General features: G+C 38.8%; 1 protein-coding gene across 1 annotated transcript in view; it reads right to left on the bottom strand.

Moving 5' to 3' along the window:
• Positions 1-13,513, bottom strand: part of LOC117483401 (protein diaphanous homolog 3-like) — a 26,854-nt gene continuing 13,341 nt past the window's right edge. Inside the window, exons 6-11 of the mRNA XM_034131733.1 lie at positions 12,320-12,472; positions 10,178-10,307; positions 10,017-10,049; positions 9,312-9,409; positions 8,537-8,620; positions 1-401 (exon numbers count right to left, since the gene is read on the bottom strand). Coding sequence (XP_033987624.1) covers positions 300-401; positions 8,537-8,620; positions 9,312-9,409; positions 10,017-10,049; positions 10,178-10,307; positions 12,320-12,472 — 600 coding nt within the window. The 3' untranslated portion in view covers positions 1-299. The remainder of the gene's footprint in view (positions 402-8,536; positions 8,621-9,311; positions 9,410-10,016; positions 10,050-10,177; positions 10,308-12,319; positions 12,473-13,513) is intronic.

The following is a 13,513-nucleotide window of genomic DNA, read 5'->3' as shown; positions in this document are numbered from 1 at the left end:
TAAATGTGATATGGATCAGTTTTATTGTTCACAGCGTTATCATCCTTTCATCCAGGTGCATTATACACATACATCTTTAAAATACATCACATCCAATGGCCTTTATAATACATCTGTACAACAACAAATAAAAATAAAAATAGCTTGAACAAATATACATAGATGCAACAGTCTACTTATATCAAACACTGCATTCAAAGTGTTTATTATTTTATCTCGCTGAAGTGTGACTAAGACCAACAGATCTCTCTTTGGTTTGTTTAATAAGTATCACTGAAGTCTCAGCGGCTACTCTAAACTCATATCATTTCAGCGTGGGCCCCCCTGAAGTCGTGGACAAACTGACAGATCAGCCCAAAGAGCTCCTGAGAGTCTTGGTCCGCTGGCTCACCGAATTTCACCTTGACAGGAGAAAAAACAGGATTAGTTGAATAGAAATTAAAAACCTTTGGTCTGACATCAAGTGGAGTTTACAATTAGCAACTGCCTTTACTTTCCTAAGTGAAATGATGCCTGAGTCAAGCTAATTCTTCTTACACATAATTACTTCACATACTGCCTCAGCATGCAGTTAATTCCTTGAGTGCTCTCATACAATGAGGCGGATATGCAGGGTTACGGTTAGGGTTGTTGAATTAATACTTTCACCTGGGTGATTAAGGTCGCAGAATTAAAAAGGAAGTCAAACTTTATCAGAAAGGGTCACAGAGGCTAAGTGTACTAATTGGCGTATTGCATGCTGTTAAATGTGCAGGTTAAAGGTCAGACTCAAGATATGCTGCTGTCACTCCTTCAAATTCTTTAATCATGTTAAACAGATTAAAAGAAAAACACAAGGCGCTATAGTTCCTTATTCTGTTTGTATGATTACTGACCAATCGCTTTCACGTCTCTTCCAATGCAACGTCTTATGTGTCATATATTTTGTATTGTAGATCCAACTTAGATTTCATGGTCATGTTTTATTTATTAAGGGGAATTTGTTCTCATGGCCGTATCCTTCTTCCTGCTTGCATTTATTTATTGAAGAACTCTCTCAAAAGCAGACACTCTTCCACCAAATCTAACTTGGTAACAACAATTGGATATAAAAGTCAAATTCCTTGGCATGCAACTAAGAATAACTTTATTAAAAGATAGAAAAATGAACCAACATCATGAATTGCAACCCAATTCCTGCAAACTAAATCCCTTAAAGGGGACCTATCATGCAAAATGCACTTTTGTACGTCTTTTATACATGAATATGTGTCCCCGGTGTTCCAGGGAACTCGCCAAGTGTCAGAAAACACAACCCTCTCTATTTTCCTCCATACCCAAATCTCTAAAAAAGGGGCTGCAACGGATCTGATAAAAACTGATCCAGATTTGAACACTGTCCTGACGTCAGGACGGTGGCGCTACGGCTATTGGGCCAACTCCACCAATCAGGAGGAGACAGCCACGGCCATTGCCGTTCGAAAGCGCTGGAGACGCTGTAGTACATATGCCAGGCCAGTAGATGGTGCTGTTGCTCACAGAATCAGCCCTTGCTAAAACAGGGATAAAAAAGTGCAAATTGAGCTAAATGAGGCATGGCTAAAATGCATGATCTGTTTGGTATTTTGAAAAAAAAAAAGTATAAATGTGCCTTATATAGGTATGGTCCTACACTATATTATTCAAATATAGCATGATAGGTCCACTTTAACTTAAGGATAGACTTCTGACATTTGTATTAATGTATTGAAAGTCAAAACACCATCATTAGAAATATATAGCGAATTATTCATAACAATACTGGGCGACTGTGGCTGCGAGGGAGTGCGGTCGTGTTTCAACCAGGAGGTTGTGGGTTCGATCCCAGCCCATGCAGTCAACATGTCGATGTATCCTTGGGCAAGATACTTAACCCAGAGTTGCTCCCGATGGCATGGCCAACGGTGTGTGAATGTGTGTGAATGGTAGGTCCTAGAGTAAGGTACACTGCTCTGAATGAATGGGTGTGAATGGGTGAATGACATGTAGTATGTAAAGCGCTTTGAGGGGTCTTAAAGACTGAATAAAGCGCTATACATGTATAAGTACAGTCCATTTACCATTTACAATAAATGACTGATTAAGTCTTTAAATAATAACCCTGGCAGAAAACACTAATATTGTCTAAAACATCCTTAAGCTCTTCCAACATCTCAAAACGTGACCTCTGACAGTGACTCTGTTTACATGCACACTAATATCCAGCTTTTTTTCAAAATGTAATAATATATGACAAATTAGTGTGATTATGCTGAAAAGTCCTTATAAGGCCAAATGTTACATTTTTCCATCAAGGGATACAATGATACTCAGCACATAGGAGCATACTTTGGACATGTATACCCTGAATTTTGAATAGGTGTCTCAATTTTACTGCAATTTTCAACACACTGCCTTTTGTCTGTGTGTGTTGTACACAGTCCAACCAATTAACAGTTTGCAAGGCTTGTGTTGAGATGTAACAAAAGTTAAGACAAAGAAAGATAGAAAAGGAGGTACATGTAAGTTATTTAAAGGGTATAGCCGTAGCAGGACGTACATCTAATCTGATCAGCTGCAGTTAAATGGAAATATAATTGTCATTAATAGCTGTGAATACAACTTAGCAGGAATTTTTAGAAGCTGAATATTGTTGCATGAAAAAAACATAGTCAGTCACTGAGTGAGCCATCTGATATTTACGCAGGTGTGAGACGACTGCTTTCAAAAAACTCTCCAATAGAGAGAGGCAGATGTCAGTCAATTAGCAACACCTGCTCTCTCTATAATGCACTCTCGCATCAGATATGCAAATTCATCTAATTGCATACTTTTATCACAATATTTTTTACTCAGTTTAGGTAAGTAATCCTCTCTTAAAAGTTGATCAGCCTCAATCATTTTTACAGACGTGCTGTGCTCAATAAAACCAACAACTCTACAGCTACACTTTAAACTTGCTTTCGGAGAATAAAGGGAGCTGTTAAATGATGATGTGATTGACTGATGGCTGCATTGATTATGTTGTGCAACCAGGTCTCAACTATTCATTAAAATCTTGTCAAAATTGCAACAATATTCCAATTGCAGGAAGCATAATGTATTTTAAAGGTTAAATAAAGAAATGTTTAAATACCATTTTGAATGATGTATTGTGGAGATGCAGAGATATCGCAGCCTGCAAATCATATTCTACAGATTCCTTTTTCATAATTGTTGTATTCTATATTGATCAATGTTAGCCCCAATCATGCAGCCATCATATTGAACTGTGGTAAATAATGTTAAACATCAAATACAAAATAATAATTTTGGAGCTCCTTCAAATGAATCATTGGTTTACTGAAACCAACAATGTCAGTAGTAGACTTTTATTTGAGTTGGCATTCATAATCATCAGTAGTTGCTAAGGCGGACTAGTCTCTCTCAATTGATAATAAAGTATAGAGGCTATGTGATGGTAAAGCATGTTACAGAAAATGTCTTCTACTTTTAAAGTCATGACTCCAGAATAACAACTGCGAAAAAACAACCCCTCCAAATTCAAACCCTCAATCATTTCCATGAGCTTCTTCTGTGATTAATACATTTGCATGTTGGTTTTTCAAGGGCATCATTATGAATTCTCCCAGTGACAAGATCTGACTAAATATGACGCCTTTCTCCAAACATGCTGCCCCTGCACACAGTACCACCCCCCCCTCCCCATCCGTCTCAATCATTTCCTCCAATGGTGCACATACAGGAGGGACCACAATAATAAAACAGAGGGTGTTTCTCAATGTCGAGGACGCTTCCTTGGTAGGACATGTCTTCCGAGTCAGGTCCTTCAGAAGCGAGGCAAGAATCCTTGCTAGCCTCGGAAAACAAAGAATGGTGGAACAGGCTAACAGGTGTGCAGGTGTGCGTCAGGCCCCGCCTTAAATGGAGCGCGATTTCCGCCAAAGATTTTGGAAATTGGTCCGTGCGCAAAGCATTGTGGGGATTTTAAGACCGCGGAAGATACACATGTGCAGCCTCGAAATTTCCCGCAACGAAGGACGCTGGCCTCGGTAGAATTCCAAGGATCCTGGACATTGGAACAGTCCTTTGGCGGGACTCGATGACGTAGCATTAGGGCTGTGCAATTAATCGTATATTAATCTCGATTACGATTTTGGCTTGCAACGATTACGAAAACAACGTAATCGAAATAAAACGATTATTATTTTTATTTAAAAAAAAAAAAAATGTAATTATTATTTTTTTTAATTATTTTTTTTATTGTTTTTTTTAGTTGAATTATACTTAAAGTTCAGGGTAATCAAATGTTCAAAACATTTTTTTCAATAAATGGATGTTTTCAAAGTAAATGGATAATCGTTTGTAATAATCGTGATATCAATTATTGACCAAAATAATCGTGATTATGATTTTTGCCATAATCGCACAGCCCTACGTAGCATCCTTGAAATAGTGGCTCTGGAGGAGCCTTCCTCGACATTGAGAAACACTCAGGGTCCCCACAGTGAAACTAGAGGCCATACTGCATACTGGGCTCAAAGTTTCGGAGCCCATGACCCTTTTTTGGCCAACCTCCCATTTTTGAACATAGCCTTTATTTTGAACTTAACTAAGCATATGTGATAATGCATTCACACACGACGCAAGGCAATTATTAGCCTCGCGTTAGTTTGACCGCAGCATCATTTGCATTTACTAGCGTCATTCAGACAAGACGTGCCATGTAGTTACCGACAACATTTGATAAGCCATGACCGAAATCAACACTTTTGCTGCCTTGATCATAGTGTAGAAGTCACAGATACGCCTGGATGCCAAAACACCATTATAAATGCATGCAGAGACGCACACAGTTCAGAGAGAGATGCATTCACCGTCTCTAGTAACAAGTCACAAAGTCAGCTGAATTAATCCTGTTAACAGACGTATGAATATATGAATAAACTGCGACGCTTATTTGCCATGCCATAGACAGTGTTTATGAATGTATGTGGTTTGTACACATTTCCTGTCATAGTTCCCGCTTCTCTTCACATTATGACAGTGACACGCACACAGACTCACAAGGTCGTGACTAATAAATATATCCTCTGGTGCAAATTTCATTTAAACATGCAGGAATAATGGTGTTTTTTGGCTCCGCAGCCAGATGATTAAAAACAACTCCTGGCCAGAAGGCAAGGGGACAGTTAAAGGTCAAATTGTTGAATTTTAAAAGGCCAATACCATTACACCACCAGACCATTTTCAATTATACATAGAGGAGTGATTTATGTTGAATAATAGGGAATAATAATGAAATATTTAGGATTTTACTGTAAGAATGCTTCACTTTCAAGAATGAGTTTGACACTTTATCCCCAAACCCACGATATGTTGTTTTCGATGGGATTTTTTAAAACATTTGTATGATTATCAGTTCAGTTGACAAAACTAACGGATACAGTAGATCCACACTAGAAACTTTTTTTCCCCTATCTCAACCTTAACACAAAGAAAAACGATTTTAAAATGTAGGTAAAACATGGACATTATCTTTACTGGCATTTGTTTGGCTCACTCTACGTGTTGCAGTACATTACTGAAAATGTTGTTGGACATCTTCTCTCGTCTTACCCCAAATTTGCTTCCTTGCCAAGAATTACATGAGAGAATCAATGTACTTATGACTAAAACAATTAGGAAACAGCCCTGCAGTGTCCAAGGCATTTCTAAAGCTCATTAAGTAGCACATTATATCTTGTTTGTCCTGTACAAACATCAACGTTTTAAAATGACGAATAAGGGTGTTGATTTGACACTCCAGGAAGTCACTTAGGTGCTGTTTACACGGGAACGAAACGGGTTGTATCTGCTACTTTTCTCTTTCGTATAGCCCGTTCGTTCACACAAGGCCGTAACAGAACCGTGGAAACGGACCCCTAAAACGATAACGGGTCCCAAGGTAGATAGATCTGCGGACGGAACGCTCTGGGGGGCCAAACGGCTCCGTGTGTACGCCCTATACGATCATTTTCCTGATAACGATGAAGCCATAGCCCCGCCTCTCCCCACCTCTGCTGCTCACTGCTGTAGCATGGTCAGTAGCTACTGCTACTGACCATGCTACAGATGTTAGTGCAAAATCTACAGCTCCTCTATCACAACCATCAGCAACAAGTGGACATGGAGAACTACATGAACTACATGTTGCTAAATCCACCGCGGAGAATAAACAGAAGGGCAACCAGGCAACCATGGCAACCATACTCGGGGGTCTTCGCTGCTTTTAGTGTATTTTGTGGCGGAAGTACAGCGCCACTTACAGGCCCGGCATATGTACTACAGCGTCTCCAGCGGGTCGAGCGGTCTCGTGCGAAGGGACACGTTTATTGAGCCGTATCCGTGTGAACGGAAGACTTTTTTTATATCGAATTCGGTTCATTTGCATTTTGTTTGCGTTCCCGTGTAAATGGGGCCTTAGGCTAGCTGTTTCACTCTTGTCACAGTCTTCATGTCAGCTATAAGCTATAAGCCAAGACATAACATGTAAAAACCATTGCATAAACCCCTTGTCATTTTTCTCGTATTAAACAGGAAGAGGTGTTGTACGTAGAGCTGCACAGTTAATAAAAAATGTTAGTGGAATCGCAATTCAAAAATCAGCAATATCGCAAAACATATCGCAATTGCTAAATCAGTTAACTATCAACATGAGTCCTTTTTTTAATAAATCGAGCTCCCTAGCTGAGTAAGATATTCTTTAGTTTTGGTTGTGAAAACGCACCCGCAAATGGGCTATCAGAGAGATATCCCTATTATTTTGTGCTCTGCTATATAGCAATAGCATCGACTGTTTTCAGTTGTCTTCCCCTTTGCTTCCTCGTGTATGCGTTATGAAAAAAGTTTGCAGTGCACATGAATCTAATTGTGGTCCTAATCTAACACAATTCTCTACCGGTCCTAAAGCCCAGAGCTCTCGTAATATCTGAGTTCTCAAACACAGAGGGAAGGGTAAGTGGACTCTGTACGATGATGGATTGTCCTCAGAGATATGGGAAAGCTGAGAAAATAGGCATTACTTTTGTATTGATTGTTTTTGGTGGGGACTCTATAAAAAGAAGACATAGCACCTGTTAAAATGTCAATGGTAGGCTGGAGCTCCATAAACCTAATCTAACCACGTTAGTGAGCAAAGAAGATGTCCTCCTTTATAGACTGTGAAAAACAATGTACCTCCATTCAATCTGATGATATGTGTGACAGAGACATTTACTTCATGACAGATCTGATGTCCACACACACGCTTAAAGGCACCTAAAGTTCTCAGACAAACTGAATAAGGAACACAATAATGGGTACCACTTTACAATAAGACTACCCTTATAAAGGTTTTACGAATAGTTTGTCATTAATTTATTAATTAGGTTGTGAACAATTTATAAATCCTTAATAAGCTTTTATAAGACATGAGATAAACAGGGCAACTGTGAGCGGTTGCTTGCCAAATAGTGAGCCCACATTTATCTGTACTGCTAAGCCTTATATTGGCTACTTAGCTTACTTCGTCTTCTTCATCAGCCAGCATCCTTGGTATCTGTTGCTCACTGACTTGATTCTCGCTAAGTAGCCAATATAAGGCTTAGTCATCTTGCCAAATAGTGAGCCTGTGTTGATGTATGAAAACGGTTAGAACTGGTTTATAAATGGTTCTTAATGATTCATAAAGTGTTTACAACCCAATTCATAACCTAATTATAAACCCTTTATGAATCCTTTATAAGGGTAGTCTTATTGTAAAGTGGTACCCAATAATGTTTTGTCTCAGAGTCCAGTCAAAATCAGAGATCATAAATAGTGCAAGTATGAATTATTGCATTGTGACATGTTACCAATATCTTATTTTATACTAAAGTGCTGCACAATATATGGCTTCAGAATGCACAAGAGTGATGCATTTGACTTTTGTAGCCTCAAAAATGTAGGGTCTGATATTTCCAATATCTTGCAGCCAAGTATACTCCAAAAAAGAACAAATTCACAAAAAGCAATACAACAAATAACTTTGTGGAATGTGTCCTTGAAGGCTTATACATTGCATTAAAAAAACAACACAAAAAAACATCAGAAACCCACCAGGAATGCTCTCTCAGCTTTTTCTTGTTTTGGACCATTCATCGCTGTGACATCGCACATTAACTCTGGTTACAACAGACAGCGGCAATTCTTCATTAATCCTGAAGAAAATATGCAAATGACTAAGTGTGGCATCTTTCAAGGCTGAAAAATCAGCGGTGCTTTCTGTTAAATGATGTGGAGGCCTCAGCTAACCCCTACATCAGAAGCATTATATCCTGCCGTGAGCCCTGAGAGACACCTAGTGAAAAATAAGAAGCCTTGGGGACGTTTTCCTTGTGATATGTGTTTTGTCCCAGTGTGTTGGGCGGGCAGGAGGTGCTGTTAGATGACAAATAATTGAGTTCGGCCATGATAACAGAGCGCTATCCGTCTGTGAGGCTGAACCAGATAGATATTGAAATAATAACTCATGGATTACCAGTATGACAGAGTAGAGTTTCTTCATTTCATCACGCGTCTTCGTCAGTGCTGAGAGACCGGTCTTGTATTTTTCAATCGCCATCTAGGGAATAGAGAAAAAGGAGAAGAAAATCCCTGTGTCAGTTAGTTCACTATTTAGCGAATTGTTAGAAAAACCTTTTCTCTTAGGGTTGAACTCTGAATAGCCCACATTTAGAGCTTGAATGAAAACCAAAATCTAAAGTCTTGGTTTTTGAAGAATGGGTGTGTGTTTAGAGAATTAATTTGCATAATATGAATACTGACAAGTAATGTAAAACATATGCATGGTTTCAGCTCGAATAGTACCAACAAAACAAGTTCATATTCATTTTTAAACACCATTATACTAATGTTTTAACTTAAGGAGAGCTGCAGCACAACATGAACATTTTATGTAGCATGAAGGATGTCATTAAGAGAAAAATATTTGGTGAGAAAAATAGATGTTTGGATGAAGGTACAAAAATGTTTTAATATTGGTCAAGTAATGATATTTGCCTTATAGTGCCTTATAACGTATTTCTATTCGTTTAAATCCCTAGTAGGGAAATGGTGCCTAACAAGCAGCAATGTGCCAAAGAAGGAGAGAGGAAGAACACTACTTTTAGATAGAAACAATGCCGATAGCAAACAATTGATTAGTACAAGAAACAATGAATATAATCAATCCCATTTTTGTTGACAAGGAGACAAAAATGACCTTTTTAAATGAATACGTAAATAAATAATAAACACAGGATTTACTGCCTCACCTTCAAGTCTTTGTAGAATTGTGGGTGTTGACCTCCAGCATTTCTCTTCTTGAACGTTTTTTCATACTGAATGACTTTCTGCATTTCATTCTTCAGCACTGTGTACACACACACACACACACACACACACACACACACACACACACACACACACACACACACCACACACACACACACACACACACACACACACACACACACACACACACACACACACACACACACACACACACACACACACACACACACACACACACACACACACACACACACACACACACACACACACACACACACACACACACACACACACACACACACACACACACACACACACACACACACACACACACACACACACACACACACACACACACACACTTTGGTTACCATCCATCATATTTCACCACTGAAGCAAATAGCTGCTTTAAATCAGATGCTGGATCCTGTCAAGTGATGTATCTGTGCTTGTGGCAAATGTTAGTCATCATAAAGGCGATATATTGCTTTCAGCACAGTGAGATTATAGTGTTTCCACAATATATACTGAAACTACAATAACAGGAAGATATAGTAAATGTTACTATCACACTTCCTTGCAAATAACTTGCGTCGGCACAAAAAAGTAGGGTCAGTATTACAGTAATCTCAGCACATTTGAGAACAACGGTCTTTGGACGCGGTACTAAAATGTGATCTACCCACCGTCAACTTCTGCGGTCAAGCCTTTAATGGAAGCTATCCAACAGAGAGACAAAAAAAAAGCAGTGACACACAGTAAATACGCATTTCACTTAACAGACCTCAATTGGAAATGTAAGACACAGAATTTGTTCAGCTTTGAGGAAATCTTGATTGGCGAATACCTCCCGGGACAGTTTCAAATTCTGCCAAGTCCTCTGTAAAAGCGGCCAGGGAAGGTTCAAGCAACATGATCTGCTCCACAAGGGCATGCAGCAAGGTGAACTTCCTGTCGTTCCCCCGGAGCTGAGAGAGCTGTGGAGGGAGGTTAGAAGAGGTCAAGGCGTGTAGTGTACAAACGTTAAGTTCCCTGCCACACAGAACAAGGACATATTGAAGAAAACGGTACATGTATGAAATATAGCATCTTCTGTGTGTTTGTTGCTACAACATTGTTACCTGAAGGTTAGAGAAAGAATAGGATGGCAGAGCATGGATTCTCTCTGTGCTACATTCACCTCCACACTAGTCTATTATGTCTTGTATTTGTATACAGCAAAGGTGTATAATGACCTTGCTAACACCTGGCTGTTGCTTCCAGATTATGCATTTAGTGCAGGAGTAGTGTTTTTTTATTTTTTTTATTATTAGTCATAGTTAGCAGGGTAGGAAGAATTACTCAGATCTTTGACTTAAGTAAAAGTAACAATACCAAATTGTAAAAATACTCTGTTACAAGTTGTGCACTTAAATCTTACTTAAGTATAAGTACAAATGTATTGACATTCAACTATACTTAAAGTACCAACGTTAAAGTAATGATCTATTTCAGAATACTATATATTTAATTACTGTTTTATGATAACATGTCGCATTAACGTGTCGATCACAGCTAGTAAAGAGCAAATATTGGCTTGTTAAATGTAATGGTTAAGAAATATAAAGGAGTTATGAATATAAATACCCAACTAAGATGATAGTACCTCAAAATTATACTTACATACAATACTTGAGTATAGCTAAACGTACTTTACAACAATCCACCACTGATAGTAGCAGCATTAGTGTTTTTTTTTTATATTAGTATGAAATGTTATTGACTAGAATTTAAGACATAATGCACCTCATGGTGAAATAAGTGAAATGCAAGATGTTCCTTTCTAACCTTGTGTAGTCTTTTTCTAGGTTATTTATTAGCAGTTTAAGGCCATGGCAAGTTTCTAAGGACAACATAAACAATAAAGAAACCATGTATTGATGCTCACAAGTTATAAGGACAAAAATGCGATCTTAGATAACCTTGATGCGTTTTTCTTGGAAACAGTTGGCTATTAATTTGTTGAGAGTCTGTCTCAAGCAGCCACAGTTTACTATTCTCAATTAGACCCGGAAACACCTCTGAGGGAACTCGAGGCCTCGGCTTCATTAAAAGGAGCGGAGGACTTTTTACTTCTGTGTCAAGAGCCCTGCCCTTAAACCTTCCCAGTTGTGAGACATGCACACAAAACAGATGCTCAAACTAAACTTTCCTTTTAAAACCGTACATCCAACAACTACTGAACCTTCATAGGAAAAGTTCAACACTTTGATAATATGCTTTTTTTGCTATTTTAAATCGCTTGATAAAAAGATTGAGACTACTCTTGTATTTGTATGGTACATTTGAAGCTACATGATCCAGCACATGGTTAGCTTAGCATATTAGCATATTAAGCTAGCATGGCTCTGTCTGAAAGTATGAAACCCCAGCGACCAGCACCTCTAAAGCTCACTAATTCATTTATTATTTATTTTTCGTTTTATTCCTAAACACGTTGGGGTTTTATTAAGATTATGTGCTGGACTTTTTTCTTGGTTGGACATTTTGATTAATGATTCTAAGGTTGCCACACTTCAGGAAGTCCCTGCTCCATGACTAAGAATAGGTGTTTTTTTTTTTACACTTTGGTTTCTGTGTGAGTGAAAAGAAACTTGGGATATAAAAACATTTTAATTGGATTACTTTAGAAACTCTGGTATGAGGATTGTGTTATCCTTTGTGTGGAAATGGGCTCAGAAATGTTGTGCTAATGAAAAGATCCACTGACTAGCTACAGTTAATGATGGTTCACTTCGAAGAGATTCAGCCCAAGTGGCCCCACTTTGTTCATAGTTTAATTTCTCCTGTGATGCCATGTAGTGACACTGTCGGAGTCCTGAGTGAACCTGAGCAAAAGAGGAAGATGATGGAAGATGTAGAGTCGCCCTGCTGTGTATATCAATGAGTAGTCTTATTAGCCTTGTGCTGCAGCTCCATCAAAGGTCAGGCAACAGCAGTAGAGTCATACTTTAGTTAAGGAGGAGAGGCGAAATCCCTTGGCCTTTTCCTTCCTTGCGTTCTCGTTGAGGTAATTGCCAACGGTGAGGAGGTACTCCAGCACGGAAACAAATGACCTGCAGTTGTTCAGCTGCGTGCACATTCTGATCTTCTGGTTAATCAGCTGAAAGACAAACGCAGACAGTTCTGTATTCTAGCCACATTCCTTTTCTTCACACAACATCTTTGTGAAATTTTAAGTGGTGTAAGCCCGGAGCTTGTTTCCGGGCTCCTTGTGCTGACTGTGTCAACAAAAATAACTTGAGGCTTTAGTATTATACATTACAAGGATAAACATCAATCTCACAACACATCATTCGACCTCATACAATGAATAATCAGAGCCTTGTTGTTTGGCGGGATCATTATTTGGTATGCAATTGTGTCAAGTACAAATATCCCTCTAGAATATCACACAATTTCCCTGCTTAACCAGCGCTGAACAGATCCTGCTGAATATGGATAGAAATTATTCTAAAAAACTGAAAAGAAATGCAGCTGGTATTTTAGGTTTTGCCAATGCTGTGTATGAAGAAAAAAAAAGCAGTCGGTGCTATGGGAATCGTAGTTGTTGACAATGAGTCCAAATAAAGTCCATGCCAGACAGCAGCTCCCACCATATGCTCCTGTTTTAAGAATAACTCCCCAGAACTATAGTGGGACACAAAGAATAACACAGGAGAGAAAATGAGTATCCAGCTTCTTCTTATCTACTGGCTTTGCGGAAAACCATCTGTACAATCGTAGCAAACTAGTTTGTTTAAAACATAAATAAGCCCATGTTATGTAGCCTGTTTTTCGAGTACAATACATCTAGTTTTAAGGTTAAATGTTTACAAAAATAAGTAAAGAAGTAAATAGTGCAATAGGGATGCTCCGATCGCCAATTTTGGGGCCGATCGCCGGAATCAGTATCGGCCGATACCGATCGCCGATCCAATCGAGTGGGTGGGGCCTATGGGGATCTTCCATTTAAAACTCAGTTAATGGGGCTCATTCACTGGCACTTCCACAAACAACAACCAACATAATTATTACATTCAAATGAAGTACATTATTCAAGTTTACATTAACTTTGGATAATAACACGGGAGCCCCTCTCTCTCCCCCTCTCTCTCTCTCCTGACAGCCTGTCAGTATCGTCTCATGCAGCTCACTGATCCAG

Source organism: Trematomus bernacchii, unplaced genomic scaffold, assembly GCF_902827165.1.
Source record: "Trematomus bernacchii unplaced genomic scaffold, fTreBer1.1, whole genome shotgun sequence".
NCBI lineage: Eukaryota > Metazoa > Chordata > Actinopteri > Perciformes > Nototheniidae > Trematomus > Trematomus bernacchii.
This window is presented reverse-complemented; position numbering and strand designations above follow the sequence as displayed.